Raw genomic sequence first — 16,671 nt, 5'->3', positions numbered from 1 at the left:
GGAAATCTCGGTGCCTAAATACCATCACATGTAAGGAACCACCTCTTTCGGCCCGATAGATCATCGCTGCATATGACCATGTTATTTGATAATCTATTCTAAAACCACTTGATAGTTGCGGCTATTGGTCTCAATGGAGTATGCTGTCTGATCACCAGTTGTTTGTGATAGCCGCCCGCGCTTACTTGGAGCAGGGACTTTTGTTTTGAACTACCTATCTCAAGCCATCGAAGGAACGGCATGTTGTGTGTTTCTCCTCCTTTTGTCTGTGCATACCTTTGTTTCAACTTCAGGGTCCAATAGTCGAGATAGCGCGATGGCATTCATCCCACATCCAGCGATGATCCGGGGTACAAGCCGCATTCAGAATGATGCGTCACCGCGACAGTAAACCAGAAGCATATGAAAGACATATATGAGAGGAGGCAGCTATCCATCAATGCAAATTAGGATTCAAACGGAATTGAAGTGGCATGGCGGCCTCGGATGATTGTGTTCGGTTGCCGTTCCTTCAGGGGTATAGTCAAGATGTCCAGAGCCGCTCTGAGAGTTTCCATCAAGGTGGAGAGAATGTGCATCTTACTTTAGTTGTATTGTTACAACTAAAGTTGCAATACGATCGACGAGGAGTTCCGGAAAAGAAATTTGAAAGGGGCGTTGATTATGATGCCTTTTCAGACCATGACGTCCGATGCTGGGATTCAATCCTGCGTTGGAAGAGCGCAGTTCTTCATTCCTGTGTACGAGTCAAGGTTACCCTGCTGCCCCTCGCGGAAGTTTCTAAGTATCTTGGGATGTTAGCTTAAAACATCGCATTCGCCACCCGCTCTTCTTTGTGAACCGCACCACCTTGCTCTACTGTCCTTCATCTCCAACCACATTCTACCCTCACTTGGCATTCAAACTATCCCATCATGGTCTGTTTTTCTCTTCTGGTGCTTGCATGCGCACTGCCGGCTACCTATGCGTGGTTGCCAAATGATGGCTCCACCAAGCTCGTCGACACCGATGGGCACAGTCTGTTTGAAGGAAATGGGACATCCTCTAATAAGAGTGGTATCACTCCACGCTGGTGGAACAGTTCTGGGAAGATTAGAGGAGTCAACTTAGGCTCAGTCTTCGTCTATGAGCCGTGGATTGACTCAGGCGAATGGAACAAGATGGGCTGTGGTTCTTACAAGTCCGAATTCGACTGCGTTTCGAAGCTTGGTCAGGCGAAATCTGACGCTGCCTTCCAGAAACATTGGGACACCTGGATCACCGCGGCCGATCTGGACGAGATGTTGAGTTACGGTATCAACACTATTCGCATCCCCCTAGGATATTGGCTTGACGAGTCTCTCGTCGATAAGTCGGAGCATTTCCCGAAGGTAAGGTCCCCTTCGCCATCCTTATCAGAGCGGGATCAGAAGAAACAATGTCTGACTTGCACAGGGTGCTGTGACTTACTTGATCCGGCTCTGCGGCTGGGCTAGTGACCGTGGTTTTTATATCATCTTGGGGTACGTCCAACCATTATGTTATCTTTAGGTATCGTTGTTCTTAAGCTGACAGTCATCCAGCCACCACGGCGCCCCAGGTGCACAAGAGCGGCAAAATCCGTTCACCGGCCAGGTAGGATATCACAAATACTGATTTGCCAGCGTCGAGGAAGAGATTCGTTCTAATTCGGAATATGACAATAGTACGCTACTACCCCGGGCTTCTACAACGACTACCAATATGATCGCGGTGTCAAATTCCTGAAGTTCCTCAGAAAGCTTGTCCACGATCACAACGAGTTCCGCAACGTCGGTATGATTGAGGTTCTAAATGAGCCCGTCGCCTGGGATCGCAAGGTGCAATCGATGCGGTCCGTCTTCTACAAGGACGCTTACACGGTACATCATGCTACGCTTCGCCTACAGTGGTGTTATTGTTGCAGGGGCTGATAATACTGGGACAGGGAATTCGCCAGGTCGAGAAAGACCTCAACGTGGCTCGCAACAATTACGTCCACATACAGATGATGAACACAAACTGGGGCTCCGGGAATCCGGTCGAGTTCTTGAGCGACACGTATTTCACCGCATTCGATGATCACCGTTATTTAAAGTGGTCGACGAGCGTTTCTGTCTCGCATCAGAGCTATATCTCAACTTCTTGCAAAGATAACCGCAACTCAGATGCCGCTGGGCCTACCATCGTTGGCGAGTGGAGTATCGCAGTGCCAGACAACGTTGAATCGACGGATGGGTGGAGCCCAAGCAAGCAGAAAGCCTTCTACAAGAAGTGGTTTGCTGCTCAGGTTTACTCTTACGAGAAATCGACTGCAGGCTGGGTTTTCTGGACATGGAAGACCGCGCTGGGCGATGACTACCGGTGGTCCTACAAAGGTAAGTCACATACGTCTCAAAATGTTCTCGAGCTTTATGATTCCCACATTTGACTAACTCTCTTAGCCGCCGTTGCTGCCGGTGTCATTCCGAAGGACTTGAACACTATTGCCACTTCTGGTGTTTGTGGATAGAAGACGGTTCCGTATGAGAGATTGCTTGGAAATTCGAGCAGCGCATGAGCGTTTTGCCACATGCAGGATTCTACATCATCTAACATTCGCTTCGCTTTGGATTGCATTGGGAAACCCTTCCCGTTATTTCTTCAATTCTTTGTATTCTGAAAACGGCTTTTGGCACTTTGGGAGGTGGATGCACCGGTACTTTTTCTTGGAGACTGCCCCTTAATAACATTACTTTGAAGCCGTGCACCAATCCTTCATCATCATATGCATGCCTGCTGTCCAGGGCTGCAATTAATTGCTGGAGCAAGCTACCATACTTATGTTCCACTGAGAAGCAATAGTGATTTCCATGCACAGCAGATGAGTACTTTAGGAAAGGCACACAACCGCCTGTCTATCGTCCATCCCTTCTCGTGCCCCGATTAGTGCTGCTGCAAGATTCGACCTAACAAGGTTCTTTCGAGGGGACATATGCCAAAATAGCAGCATCATGTCGTTCAGTAACGTTGGCATAGGAATCACAGATGCTCAAGTGAGGACTGTGAATGTCAAATCTTTTGGCGGCCAAGGCTGACTGGGGAATATTTGCGGGAGAACATTTTCCGCTATTAAGCACGACTGGCATTCATAAAGTACTAATATAAATCATGTCGTTGAAGCGGATCATGGCAAAAGCACGCAAGTCATTGCAGTCAGACAAATTCCAGTAGTGAGTAAATGTTATGTTTACGTGCTACCCGAACAAAAAATGTGAGATAAATCAATTCTTTTGAGAGAGTGTGATCCTAAGGAGGCCGCAAAGACCATCCAATAATGCTAATCTACACGAAAAATAACCCCTTTCCATCACCTTATACGGAGTCTCCTCTGCGTCTTGTAGTGATGCATTTACATGCAGAACATCTCTATGGCTATCTGGAGGATTGCATCAGCGTTCAACTCGAGGCTCAAGCTCGGATTCTCTTGAGGAGGCGATTGCCGAGTGCCGAGATGCTGTCTTCAAATTCATCGTAAGTGTTGGCGGCCCAGGTAGCACCATGAGCGCCAGGAACGGCATCCTTGCCCGGGAACGCAATGTAGAGTACATCAGACTCGTCATGTCCAGCATTGCCATTCATACCAGTTCCAAAACAAGCCGTAGCAAGAGAAAGCGAGGCTTCACCGACCATGGCTTGGCTGCCATCATCACCGTTGGTGTCGGCCCAGATACCATAGATCTACAGGTTTCGAGGTTTAGACGTTGCGCCAATGAAAGATAAATCAACAACGAAAGGTACAGAGGATGGACTCACAACTTTGTTGTTGCAAACAACTGCCATGACGCTGAGGGGCTCAATGCCATGCTTCTTTGGGTCGAAGGTAGGCCATCCGGGCTTAGATCCGTCGTTGCCGAAAACAACGTAAGGATGAACATACGCGTTCAGATCATTGATTCCGGCCTTGTAACCTTGGATTTCGGACTTGAAAGACGTCTGCGACTGCGTGTCGGTGGAGGAACCGCATCGGCCGTCTCCATGAGTCTGCGCACCATCGCAATCAATGTCCATGTTCGCGAGGCGACCTCCCGAACCCTGGATGTAGATGACATTGTAATTGCTCAAGTAGTCGCCACAATATCCATAATCTGTGATGCGGATAATTTGTCCGTGTTAGGGTCACTGAGCAAGCTTTCTCTTGGGACATTTCTCGGTCGGCTCACCTCCTTTGCCGCCCTCCTTGCTATGGAAGCCGGTCTTGAGGACGGTGGAGCATTGCTGCCGGCCACGAACTTGGTCGTAAAAGGCCTTAACGTTAGCTGGAACGTCTCTTGCCGTCGCAGGTACAGCTAGCAGCGTGGCGAAGGCACACGCGTAGGCGAAATTGTGGAACATGATGGTAATAGAAGGTTGGCGAGACTTTAGCGAATAGAAAGCTTTGAAGCTGGTGAACAGATCGTTTGATCGAACAGCGACCATGTTTCGTTTCTTATAAGAATGTTTCCTGCAATGGGCTTCGGCCGAGAAACACTCTGATCCAAGTTCCCGAGCCCCTGAGTCGTGTAAACCACGCCATGGTGAGCCTAGCTTGGAATATGTTTTATTAAAAGACCTCGTGTTTGTAGTTAACCCAGGGTAATGTTCACTTGGAACAACAGGCTGCAGATCGCAATCCTTCACGTTGATAGAATGATGAGAATAGAAGACTTCCGGCATTCCCAAACGCCATTGTCTATTCCCACGCTGAATTAGTTGACCACTGATCAAAGCTATGCGCCGTCTAAGGCTTGAATCAATATTTTGATCATGAAATCGACGAGACGAAGAGCGCCCGAGTCTTACATTGAAACGTGTGATCTCAAATAATTATGTGGGAACCAAGTGATGCAGGAAACATTTCTTGTTCGTTGTAACCAGTCCTTTGCAAAGGACCCACTGAGTCCTCTTTCGATCCGGAATGATGAATTTTCAAGTGGTTAAGTGTTAAACGTTCAATTTGGACGGAAGAGGAAATCTTGTTCATATTCCCGGCCGGGATGTCTAGGCAGCCAGATTGAGACTTGCTCGAGCTTTGTTCCACAACCAAGGATCGCTCTTGGGCGGGCCGATTGTGCTTGCTTAGTCTGTTTCACTAGCCTGAAAAGACAGGTTGAAAACGATTGAAGGGATGTAAGACAGCCAGGACTGCATCAATTGTCAACTATCCCACACAGTCTGAAAGACCTCAATTTCCGTAGTAGCGGAAGTGGTAGCTTCGGGAAGTTTGACACCCGATCTTTCTATGCATTCAACAGTTTTCAATTCACGAATCACAACAAACGCGTATCAACTAGCTGATGCATGCAAGCACAATGGCGTAGCTAACAAGTACCATAGTCGTTGTGGGAGTGGGTACTGTCAAAAGATTCGATGGTTTGAGATGGCAGTTGAGCTACTGACTCGCAAAGACTTGGAGCCAACCTTGAATGACAAAGTCAGTAACCCCAGCCTCATGGACAAAAGTGGAAGGTACATGTGGGATACCGAATGGCTAGCAAGCGGTCTTACGGGCATTTGATCCTATGGATTGCGACGCAAAGTGGTTGTGGGACACGAGAAGTAGGCCACGCCGAAATTAAGCCTTGGTTCATCGAGAGTTAGTGGACGATCACCAGTTCTCTATCAACAGTGGCCGAACGTGCAAGAGAGTATCACTCATCGCTCTGGAATCGAAGAGCAGAAGTGAAAGCTTGGCATGTTTTCAGCCGAGTATCACGGACAGATTACTTATTATCAAGCCTTACGCCCAGTTTACATGATTCTTTCCCATCAGGCTTTCTCCCAAATCAGTCCTTTCAGCCACACCAATAGCACCTTTGACTTCGCCATACACATTGAATTCAAAAGTCACGGTCGACTGCCTGTATACAGTTCTTGCAAGATGCTCTCTTCGTTACTCCCGAGTCTTCTTGTCCTGGGTGTGTCTCAGGCCGTCGCCGGCGAGGCAGTCTCAGGCTCTCACACGAAAGGCTCTATCTTCATGTTCGGGGACGCAACTGCCTGCCGCAACATTTTCTGGAGAAACGGCGCCTGTGGTCTCAGTACCTACTTTGCCAACTCGGTCGACCGCAGCCTCCCACTAGTCGCGATGCCGTCCGGCATTTTCGAGCCGTACGGTCAAGCGCAGAACAACAGGCTCTGCGGCAAAGTAATCACGATGACGCACAAAGGTGTCACTCGAAAGGCTGTTGTAGCCGACCAAAATACCAGCAGCGAGCAGTCTATCGATATGTGCTTGGACACGTGGCAAGCATTTGGAGGACATGACAATGATGGAACTCTTCGCAAGGGCATTCAGTGGAGCATCGCTATTTGATGAGCACATCTTCAACATTGTCAGTCTGGCGGAAGGAATTGGCACCTCGGGTCTGTTGCGAGACGAATAGTCTATCGTCATGATAAGAGACTAGATTACTGCGATTGTATCCAAGATATCCAATTCCGGAATGAAGAGCCTTGATGACGACAGATTCCATCTAAATTCATACTCAAATCAATCTAGAGGCAAGCTTCCAGCTCCGAGGGAATTTTTCGTAGTACTCAGGCTGCCGGGGAAGCCCTTTTTCTGATTCAGACCGAGTGATAACTACATGTATCTTTCCCGTACTTCGTAGACCATGGAAAGTTGGAAGAGAATATCATTAGAATAAAGTAGTCAAGTACAACAAACAACTGTGCTAAGAAGTAAAAGCGGCCACAACATAATCGCCTGACATCCATTCGTTTCGCAACCCTTTTCACTATCTTGATGAAGAAGTCTCAGTCTCTTTGCAAGCCTGACTCCAAGCACCTAGCCTGATACTACACCACATGTAGTCTTGGGAACCCCATACTCAATCCTTAATCATTCGACTTACCACAGATTCAAACTTACGTCTGGAACAAAGCGGTATTGAGGCAGGCCACAACCGAGTCTCCGTTGGTAGCGGTCGAGGACAAGCAAGTAAGGGCAGCTCCAACAGCGAATGGACCAAGGGCAGCTGTGCACAACGGCAGGTCGACAACCAGCTCCGCTGCAGTATCACCTGCCAGGGCGAGACAAGGCTCCGGCAAAGTCGAGATGCACTGCGTACTGAGAGCAGTCGTCAGGCAGGTCACAATATCCTGTCCAACACTCAGAGGGCCAATGACATCAGTAGCAAGACAGGTTGCCGCATTTCCAACACCGTAAGCGCCAAGGGCTGCCGTACACACCGGAATTGCCGCAATAAGGGCAATGCCGTTGACAGAGGCGAGACTCTGGCAAGGCTCAGGGACCGTGGCGCAGACCAAAGGCGTAGGGGTTGCAGTGGCAGTCGGGCAGTAGGCGGAGTTGGTGATTGTGACCACGCCAGATTGGAGGCCAAAGGCAATTTCGAGACACTGAATAATGCTCGTGCCCGTAGTAGATGCTGTGATGGTTCCCGTTGCAAGACAGGTCGCAGCACTACCAGCGGCGAAGGGACCAAGGGCAATAGTGCACTGGGCCACATCTGCGACAAGAGCCAGACCGTTGGACGACGCTAGATCAGTACACGCTGTCGGCAGGGTTGAAATACAACGCCCCTCAAGAGCGGTGAGAATGCAGCTTGCGATGTCAGAGCCGGCAGTAGTGAGGCCCACGTTGGTTGCAAGACATGTTGCAACGTTGCCTGCTGCGTATGGACCAAGGGCCACAGTGCAAGATGCCACAACCGGCACGAGAGCGAGACCGCTGGTGGTGGAGAGTGAGGCACAGGCTCCGGGCAGGGCAACGTTGCAGTATTCTGAGGTGCTCGTTGCGGTCACGACGCATGCGGAAACTGTGGAGCTCTGCGAGGTTGTGGTTGTTGGAGTCCCTGTCAGCGTGCTAGATGAAGACTCAGAGGACGAGCTAGACGACGACGAGGAGGATGAGCTTGAAGAAGACTCGGTCGATGAGCTTGACGCGCTAGATGAGGACGAAGTCACGCTCGAGGACGACTCGGTTGAAGAGCTAGATGAAGAAGGAGTTGCGCTTAAAGACTCAGAACTTGTGCTTGAGGAAGATGAAGATGTAGCAGGCTCAGTCGATGTGGTAGTTGAAGACGAGGTGGAACTGCTAGGGTCGGTAGAGGTTGAGCTTGACGATTCAGAAGGCGAAGAGGAGGCGGTAGTTGACTCTTGGGAGCTAGAAGCAGCGCTTGAAGGAGTTTGCGAGAAACTGCTTGTGTCCGTAGAGGTAGTGGTTTCTATCACAGCGGTCGAGCTCGCAGAAGTGGACGTCTCACTGGAGCTCGTGGCTGGATCTGATGAGGTAGCCGACGATGGAGACGGAGCTGTGCTTGAAGCCCCGGAACTGACACTTGCAGAAGTCGTAGGGTCAGCCGGAGTGAAGATGATGACGGTGCCAACAGTAGCGGTGCCAGTAGGAGCGATGGACAGCGTGGAGGCGACAGTGCCAGTCCAAGGACCGCTGATAGTCGTGTAAGGGCCCGTGAAGGTAGCCTCAGCGGCGGTAGGCAGAAGCACGAGCTGAGTTCCAGTGGCATCGGTTCCAGACGGAGCAAGCGTAACTGTAGTTGGAATAGTACCAGTCCATGGTCCGGTCAGAGTTGTGTAAGGGCCAGTGAAGGATGTGGCGGCGGTTGTGGGAACGAGAACGATTTGAGTTCCGGTAGCGTCTGTTCCAGCCGGAGCTAGGGTCACCGTGGTAGGAATAGTCCCGGTCCAGGGGCCAGTCAGAGTCGTGTATGGCCCAGTGAATGAACCAGCCACAGAAGTGGGTGTCAAGACGATTTGAGTTCCGACCTGGTCAGTCCCTTGAGGCGCGAGGATGGCAGTGGTCGGAACTGTTCCGGTCCAGGGCCCAAAGATGGTTGTGTATGGTCCAGTGAATGGGGTGATGATTGGGGAGGAGGTAGGCGTCAACACAATTTCAGTTCCGACTTGATCAGTTCCCTGAGGTGGGAGGTAGGCGGTTGTAGGAATTGCGCCAGTCCAGGCTCCGGTGACTGTGGTGTAAGGGCCAGTGAAGGAGCTCAAGCCCGCGGATGTCGGCAGGAAGACAATAGCAGTTCCAGTTGGGTCACTTCCCTCAGGCGCTAAAGACAGGGTTGTTGGCTGGAGTCCCGTCCAAGTGCCAGTGATCGTCGTGTAAGGCCCGGTGAAGAGAGCTGGTGCCGCAGTAGGGCTTAGAACAATTTGGGTGCCTGTCTTATCGGTACCTCGGGGCGGGAGAGTGACAGTCGTCGCAGTGCTTCCTGCCCAGGCCTCGGTGAGTGTGGTATAGGGCCCCGTGAAGACACCCTGGGCCCCGACCTGTCCAGATGCTTCGGGAGCGAAGACAATGACGGTGCCTGTTGGATCACCCCCAGCCGGCGCCAAAGTCAGAGTCTTCGTGCCCTGGCCAGACCACTGACCTGCAGTAATAGTCGTGTAGGGGCCGGAGAAGGCAGCATTGTCCGTGGCCACGGGAGTACAGATAACCTTTGTTCCGACCTCATCGCCGGCCTTAGGGGGGATGACAATGGTGGTAGGCTCAGAATCAGGGCCACCATGAGCAGTAAGTGTAGCGCAGGGACCATCGAATGTAGAGAAAGAGTTTCTGAGACAAAGCGGTCGTTAGTATGGTCCGAGGAAGTAGCCATAAGGGAAGGTTAGAAACGGGCTTACACAGTAGAGGTGTGAGTGATGGTACTGGTGACCACAAAGTCCGACACAAGGAAAGTCGGGGCGTTGGTGATGGACAGGACAGTGCCGGCAACACTCAACGTTGTGTTGGAACAGATATCGGCGCTGAGATGAACAGGAATCTGCTCGACCATTACGTAGGCCTGAACAGTCACAGGGTCTCCGGTGGGAGCAAGGCAGCTAGAGGTAGCCGACACAGGCTCCAGGGCCAGGGCCGAAGTTAGGGCAGTGACAAGCGCTCCTTTTCTTGAAGCACGCATTTTAGAAAGAGAGGTGAAGAAGGTGTTTGCTGAAGTTGCAGGGATTCAAGTGAATGACAAGATACAAAAGAGGAGAAGATAGTGATGATGTTATTCTCAATCTTCTCGAGACTTCATGTAGTTTATATATGGATATCAAGAAAGCGATCATGCACTCGCGCAGCTGATACAAAATGGAACTCACTCAGTATGTCTTATCTATTGCATTCCGTCTTGTGAAGCCATAGAGTCGAACATGATTGAACTGGAACGCATGCGGAGAACGACACTCAGCTGCCACCGTAGCCAAGTAACCTATTCACAGCATCTCGGCTAGAGCATAGGAATTTACAGATATCTACACATCATACGAGCGCTACGGAAGCCCCGCTCTCGTATACCAGGGACCAAGAACGTGCATGCTCTGAGTCTAGACGCGCTTTTGGTGATGAAAACAGCATGATCTTGACTACTACAGCTTGACGTCTTATTCTCAGCCCTTGGTGTCATATCCTACACTTTCCCTCTTGGGAAGATGTTTTCCCAATGTCTAATAACAACGCGGTGCGTTGTCCAGTACCGGCCGTCGTTGCCGAGGGTCGAGTATGTTGTGGGCCAAGATCGAAGCTGAAATTGAGAGACACAAGGATTGCTCTGCCCTCCCTGGCATCATCCCGGCTGAACATCACTCCACCACCCAAAACACCAATCATTCGACATCCAGCTACCAAGAGAAGGGTCCAAGACGAAGATCCTCATTTCTGTTTGAAAACGGTCTAGAACACCCCATGCGGCGCTTGAGCTACAAAATAATACCTCACATCTGGCGCGATGTCACAACATTCACTTCATCCCATCCGCATCGAGTTCTATGTATGGACATGAGAATTTCGAGTCGAATCTCTCAGGCCATCCCCCGCTTCAAAAGTCCAGGATTGCTGTCAATTGCAAATGTTGACCTTTCCCAGTCCGTCAAATCTTACGCAGTCGGAATGGAGTGAAAGTGCAAAGAAACATCACAAGATATCGTCGGCTGGGCCTCGTTGGCTGCAGAACCATCGAGAGCCGGATACAGACAATTTCTGATTGCTAAGGAAGTTGTCCGCGTTGAGCTGTTGATAAGGGAAAACAACAATGATCATGTACGGCAAACTATATAGACTGTCGTATCCAAACACATTCTGAGGCCAGTCAGATTCATCAGTCCCCAAGTCTCAACAATCTACCTTATATCGGCTCTTCATTCCTTTGCCTAAACTCCATCTCTTTGATTGCCCTCCTTGCTTCACATCACAATGCAGCCGCAACTCTTGTCCCTTTTCATCGGGCTTACCCTTGCGGCCCCTCATCTTGGCCCTAGAGACGATGGCTGTGGCGCGATCGTCAGCTCTGCTGTGCCTATTACCGTCACTGTTGTCTCTCCAGTGCAAACAGTTACCTTCAGCACCTACACCGAGACTCCAAGCTCAGATGCCCCTCATACAGCAATCCCTACCGGCTCTCCCGGCTCTCCCCCGGCGTCTGCCCCTGGGATTACCGAGATGCCTCATGAAGCCTCCCCGTGGAGCAATAAGACCGCCTTGCCCAAAGAAACCTTCACCGTTACTCTCGGGCTTTCTACCCCGAGTGCGATCCTCCCCACCGCCTCCGCTACGCCTGGAGTCGCACAGTCAAGGATGGGAGAGCAACCTGCACCTTCGTCGCCGTCGGCATCAACCAACTCTGGAAGCTTCAATGCCAATGCTGCCAGCTCTGCCTCTCAGGACTCCGAAACTCACGGCCATAGTTCATCGCCTCTGGAGACAGCATCCACTGAAGTCAGCGGTGTAGCGCCAACCACCATCACAACCGTAATTCCAATCACGCTGACTTCTCAGAGTGGAAGTGCCCCACAGGAGACAGCTAGTCCTTTGTCGACAATCACTGGAAACGCCTCAGTAAACGCCCCTTCGCAGACGAGTCAGAGTGTGCAATCCCAGACGCCTGTTCAGGTCTCAGCTTCGACTGGATCTCAAGCAGCTTCGTCTCTCTCAGTTACCAAGATATTCCTGGTCTTCATTCTCTTGGCAATAGAAGGATTCTTCATCTGCTAGTCGAGATGAATGTCACTCAAGAGATGTAGATAACATCGAAGGAAGTAGAAGAGAAGAGACAGTTTCGCTGTGAGGGAGTTGTAAGGTTGTAGTAATGGGTAATGGGGGCTAAATATTGCGTGGATGCGTCAGTTTGCTGGTCAGTGGCCTGTCGTTGGCCCGAGTCAGAAAGCCGTTGAAGCTTGGGTGAGACATCGGTCTCATTTTGTGGCAGTTTTTCTTCATGTTGTGGGGTAATTAGCCTGGAATCGTAATCATTAGCACTACCATTCTTAATCTATCTGGCCAGATATTTCCGGTATTCCGACATCCTGATCCTTGTCGAGCTGACTTTGCCATTTTGATACTAAGACATGGAAGCCAGACTAGCCCTTTTGAGCCAAGGGAGTCGCCAATCCCCACGCTGACTCTTGGTATTCTGCTTGCGACAAAAGGATTGGGCAGAACTCGAGATATAAAAAAACTTTTTTTTGCAGGACGAGGGGGTCTGCCAACTGTTTCGTGTGAAGTGCATGAGTCTGTGGTTTGTCGTTGGAGGGTTCATACAAGGCAATTCCAGGAAGGATGGTTCGGGCACTACTTGGATGGCTCTACCATGGTTCAGGAAGACGCTTCGTGTGGCCGCAAAGTTAGCGTCCCGCGGGCTAGAACGCAATGAAGGGCGATGAGCGGATCCCGAAAATAAGGTACGCTAGCAACGAACTACTTTTGTCTAACTTCTGATCGCCAACATCGCATGAACATGATGTGAACTTCAAAGACTTAAGTGCCTGAGACTGAAATCAAATAGCTTTGGGTCTCAATCGCGTATTGCGAATATTTGGAACACGGCATCCCTCAATGATTTGATGCACGCAGACGATGGCAACTGCAATGCAACACTTGGTAACCTTTATGCATCTCAGGCAGACCAATACAAGACGACTTGTGTCCACAATCGCTGTTGAAATATCGACAGAAAAGGGTTCACATGGAAGATAGCCTGGGCTGTTGCAAGCAGCTCCTCTGACACCTATTTCCATCTCCAAGGCAATCATGGACTCCGCCCATTCATTGTTTCTTTCACATACAAAAGTAAGCAGTTTAGTACCGGATCGTTGAGCTGTGTGCCAGCTGAAAGGCGTTGCCCTGCTGACGTGTGTCTCAACAGTCGTCAACCCAGCAACAGTCAAAAGATGATTACATATCCAAACATCCCCGATAGCAGCGATATATCAGTGATGATGGTGATTGCTCGTGTCTGGATTGATTCTCGTGAAGGGCTTCTTTAAGATTTGTGGAGCGATGTGTAAGTGTCTAGGAAATGTTCTGTTATGGATTGTTTGCTACACATGTCTTCCAGTATTTTAGACGTGAGAATGTATTTGCAAGCTATAGCACTCAGCAATAAAAATCACTAGGACTGAGATGGACTCAACGGTCAAGAAGTTCTTTTGACTTGTTTCTCACCTTTTCTATCAATGCGAGACTTGACTCTTTAGTCGCAGATAAGCCTCGGAGTCGAACTTTAGTAAGTAAAAGTGCTGCATGACATTAGCCATGATTTTGATCGAAGGAGGCTCGCAGGAAACGGCGTTTAGGACCAGTGACAGGGATAGTCACTTGTGACCTCAATTCTCAATTGTCTCTCTGTTTCATAGAGACCCTAGAGTTTCCATTCAATATGTGCTTCACGCTTTATGGAGACTTCGCAACTTCTCCAGTATGACGCCATAGTATTAGGCCCTGATTTTAGAATCTCCAATGATACTAGTGTGTAGACTCATGATAATGATAACGTAATGAGATCATGTTGAGTGGTCACATTATATCATAGCAATAGCCATGTCCTGGATGCTCGTGTTCGGTATGACGAATACCTAACCCGAATCACTGCCAAGGTCAGCAGAGTCATCAATTACAAATGTCCCATTTCATCGCTGATAAGCACTTGACACAGGTCTCAGAAACTCAAAATTCATTACGGGAGTACGAGGGAAGACCATGATGAGAAGTAAGCTCGCCGTAATAATGCGAGGTCAACCATCATATTTGATTGGTCCTCATATCGGATTAATCCGTTACTAAGCTTCGATATTTGACCTAGGCCAAAACCGTTATTCGAACATTGAAACAAGTCATCGAGATCGAAACAGGTGTGAGAATTGAGATTCCTGATTCCCAGTTTTTCATTCTCTCTTCCCCAAGTTCTCGCGGCGCATGTCATTATTCAGCCCTCAGCCCGCACGAACGCAAACCATCACGACTTGAAATGGCCTCGACTACAAAAAAGTCGGCGATCCCATCATCATCGTTAGCTTCCAAGTTCCAGCGATTAAACGGCTCTCGAGCGATTGCGAGAGTCTTACGATGGAACACGACATGGGCGCTCGCCGAATGCCCTTTCTGCGAGCAACCTCATGAGCATTCAATCAGCTTCTTCCCCAGCGCCGATGAGAGTCTACGCCAGCCTAGTTCAAACAGTCCTTACACCTTTCGAGGATTAGAGCCTGCGACCATGTGGTTCTTTGTTGCACCATGCCATACCGCCGGCTACGCATACAGGCTTGTCTTCCCTTTTCAGAAGCACGATGCTGTGAGATGGCTTTCCTGGGAGATCAAGACATCTACTGCCGAAAAGAACGAAGGATCACACTTTCAGTATTTTAAAACCGTTGGTTTCAGAAAATCTGGACTGAACGCTCTGCCTGAGTTCAGCCGTTTGGATCATCGTATCAGCGTGACGGACCGGTTTGAGAACATCAGTGTCAAAGACCACGCTATTCCTTCTGGAAACGAGAGACAAGAAAATGACATTGGCCCAGCCCGGACAAGAGGATCTCTGAAACTTGACACAGAAGTAAGTGAAAAAGAGGATCGTTGGGGTTGCGTCCACGACTACGCGACTTGCCCTCACTTCAACCACGACCTACGCATTGAAGGAACTCTAGGATCTTCGAGGCTATCTAAAGAGGTAGCTCATGGCAATCTCACAAACGTTCAGGAACTCTTACGATTAGGCGCAGACGTCAATGCAGGTGACAACCGAGGCCGTACACCCCTAATGGAGGCAGCTTTCTGGACCCGCGTCGAATTAGTCGGGATACTCCTCGCCGCCGGGGCAAATGCGCAGCAGAAAGATCGAGACGGGCGTGTCGATGCAGACTTTGCCGAGGAGAATGAGAGAAACGACGAAGAGAGGGAGTATCGACATGTCGACTACACGGAGAAACTATTGAAGTCAAAGAGTCGTCGAAGACATATCAGGGCACTTCTCGGAGTTGCGCCTCCTTTACAAGCCCAAGGCGCCAAGTCCGATTTCGCAAATTTATTCCAACCCCGTTTTGTCAAATCGCCAGTCGCGAAGACTGCTCTTTTGATAAATCCGAGACGAGGCATCCCAATCGCGCAACAGGATCAGACAATTGGGGTTCTCCTCCGAGGCAGACTATTTGAGCCGGTTGTTGCCGTTGGCGGTTGGACTGGTGGTGGCTCCCAGTCCCCGTTTGGTGGCAACGATTACAGCAGGCTGGACTCCAACTACTGGGCTCACAAGACGCTGAGCTTTGCGAAGAGAATCGGGTTCACCTTTGACGAACACGAGTTAGATTCTGCTTCTGTGAGGGGCTTGTACCACGCCAGTCACGTTGTAGCTCAGTTGCTTTGCTTCGTCGCGCATAAACATCAGCTGTTTACTGAGAACGAGGATGATCGAGACAGACAGATCAGGCTCGAGATCTTATTCCACTACCAGCACATGGAGACGCTCACCAAAGTGGAGATCGTGACCAGTCAGAAGCCATGTCCCAGTTGCCTGATGTTTATGGAATATCTGGCGAAACGGATGTGGCTAGATTTCGTGGTCGTGGTCGCTAAAGAGATTGTCTTAACATGAGTTGATCAGAATTGGTAATGGTTGACAAGGAGTATAGTGTAATGGGCCAGTAATTCAGATGCTACCGAGCAGGAATGATAATTTGAGCGGGATGGTGTATCGACTTCGAGTATCCTGGAAGCATCTCAGTTTCGGTTTCGCGATTGGTCATTAACAGCAATCATTCATCTTAACGGTCGGCTCTATCGGTTGAGGGGTAGGAAAAGAGCGAAGGGTGACTGACGTGGGTAAAGAACTCCCTAAACCATCAAGATATGAGCACTTTTGTCGGGAGATCCGAAGATTGAATTGATACCCATTTATCAGATCCACGTTTTTCATCGTAACTCGGGAAGTGGGTAGAGTGTGATCACTGATGTGATCAGAGATGTTCTCGATATTAGTTCCGGCCCGTCTCTCGCTTCAACCCCACCTCCCACACTCCGCCGGGCTTGGCTGGGCTGAAGATCGGCGCGTCAAGCTTCAACCTTTGCCGCCCCCAAGGACCAACGACTATTCTCGAATCCTGAACCTGGGGAAAGCAAAGGTCGCCGAGGACGTGTTTAGACATGTGGACTCAGAAAAGTCAAAATCGAGTTAAAGGGGACGGTAAGTTCCTTGCGCTAGAGCCAAGGGATGGCGAAGCCGCGCAGGCGATTCATGAACATGAGCCACACTAAGAGTTCATCCCACTAATAAGGCCCTCTCGGTGGGGCTGTTGCGAGCCAAATCGGCCAATTGTGCATTTGTTTAACCTTCTAAAAACAAACCTCGCAGACCCAGACATTTTCCCCACGACGCTTGTTTGTCGAAATGACCCTTAATGTTGGGTTTCCCGAGG

At 49.8% G+C, this 16,671-nt stretch overlaps 6 protein-coding genes across 6 annotated transcripts; 4 read left to right on the top strand and 2 right to left on the bottom strand.

Moving 5' to 3' along the window:
* Positions 1–914: 914 nt before the first annotated feature.
* CPAR01_07053 (endo-beta-1,6-glucanase) lies at positions 915–2,509 on the top strand (the record flags this gene model as incomplete). Its single annotated transcript, XM_060491324.1, has 6 exons — positions 915–1,370; positions 1,435–1,502; positions 1,563–1,614; positions 1,686–1,880; positions 1,946–2,375; positions 2,442–2,509. 6 exons carry the CDS (start codon positions 915–917, stop codon positions 2,507–2,509), a joined length of 1,269 nt encoding a protein of 422 aa, XP_060350198.1.
* A 938-nt stretch (positions 2,510–3,447) lies between these two features.
* Positions 3,448–4,455, bottom strand: CPAR01_07052 (fungal chitosanase; the record flags this gene model as incomplete). Its single annotated transcript, XM_060491323.1, has 3 exons — positions 3,448–3,717; positions 3,793–4,124; positions 4,200–4,455. 3 exons carry the CDS (start codon positions 4,453–4,455, stop codon positions 3,448–3,450), a joined length of 858 nt encoding a protein of 285 aa, XP_060350197.1.
* A 1,441-nt stretch (positions 4,456–5,896) lies between these two features.
* On the top strand, positions 5,897–6,331 carry CPAR01_07051 (uncharacterized protein; the record flags this gene model as incomplete). Its single annotated transcript, XM_060491322.1, has 1 exon — positions 5,897–6,331. One exon carries the CDS (start codon positions 5,897–5,899, stop codon positions 6,329–6,331), a length of 435 nt encoding a protein of 144 aa, XP_060350196.1.
* Positions 6,332–6,885: 554 nt separating this feature from the next.
* On the bottom strand, positions 6,886–9,905 carry CPAR01_07050 (uncharacterized protein; the record flags this gene model as incomplete). Its single annotated transcript, XM_060491321.1, has 2 exons — positions 6,886–9,559; positions 9,628–9,905. 2 exons carry the CDS (start codon positions 9,903–9,905, stop codon positions 6,886–6,888), a joined length of 2,952 nt encoding a protein of 983 aa, XP_060350195.1.
* A 1,274-nt stretch (positions 9,906–11,179) lies between these two features.
* Positions 11,180–11,977, top strand: CPAR01_07049 (uncharacterized protein; the record flags this gene model as incomplete). The annotated part of the gene is made up of 1 exon (XM_060491320.1): positions 11,180–11,977. The coding sequence occupies one exon, from the start codon at positions 11,180–11,182 to the stop codon at positions 11,975–11,977; it is 798 nt and encodes a 265-aa protein (XP_060350194.1).
* Positions 11,978–14,228: 2,251 nt separating this feature from the next.
* On the top strand, positions 14,229–15,851 carry CPAR01_07048 (ankyrin repeat protein; the record flags this gene model as incomplete). Its single annotated transcript, XM_060491319.1, has 1 exon — positions 14,229–15,851. One exon carries the CDS (start codon positions 14,229–14,231, stop codon positions 15,849–15,851), a length of 1,623 nt encoding a protein of 540 aa, XP_060350193.1.
* Between the last annotated feature and the right edge of the window lie 820 nt (positions 15,852–16,671).

The sequence above is a fragment of the Colletotrichum paranaense genome (genome assembly GCF_030867605.1).
Source record: "Colletotrichum paranaense strain IMI 384185 chromosome Unknown Scaffold_5.1, whole genome shotgun sequence".
Lineage (NCBI taxonomy): Eukaryota > Fungi > Ascomycota > Sordariomycetes > Glomerellales > Glomerellaceae > Colletotrichum > Colletotrichum paranaense.
Note: the sequence above shows the minus strand (reverse complement) of the source record. Positions and strands in the feature narration are given on the sequence as shown.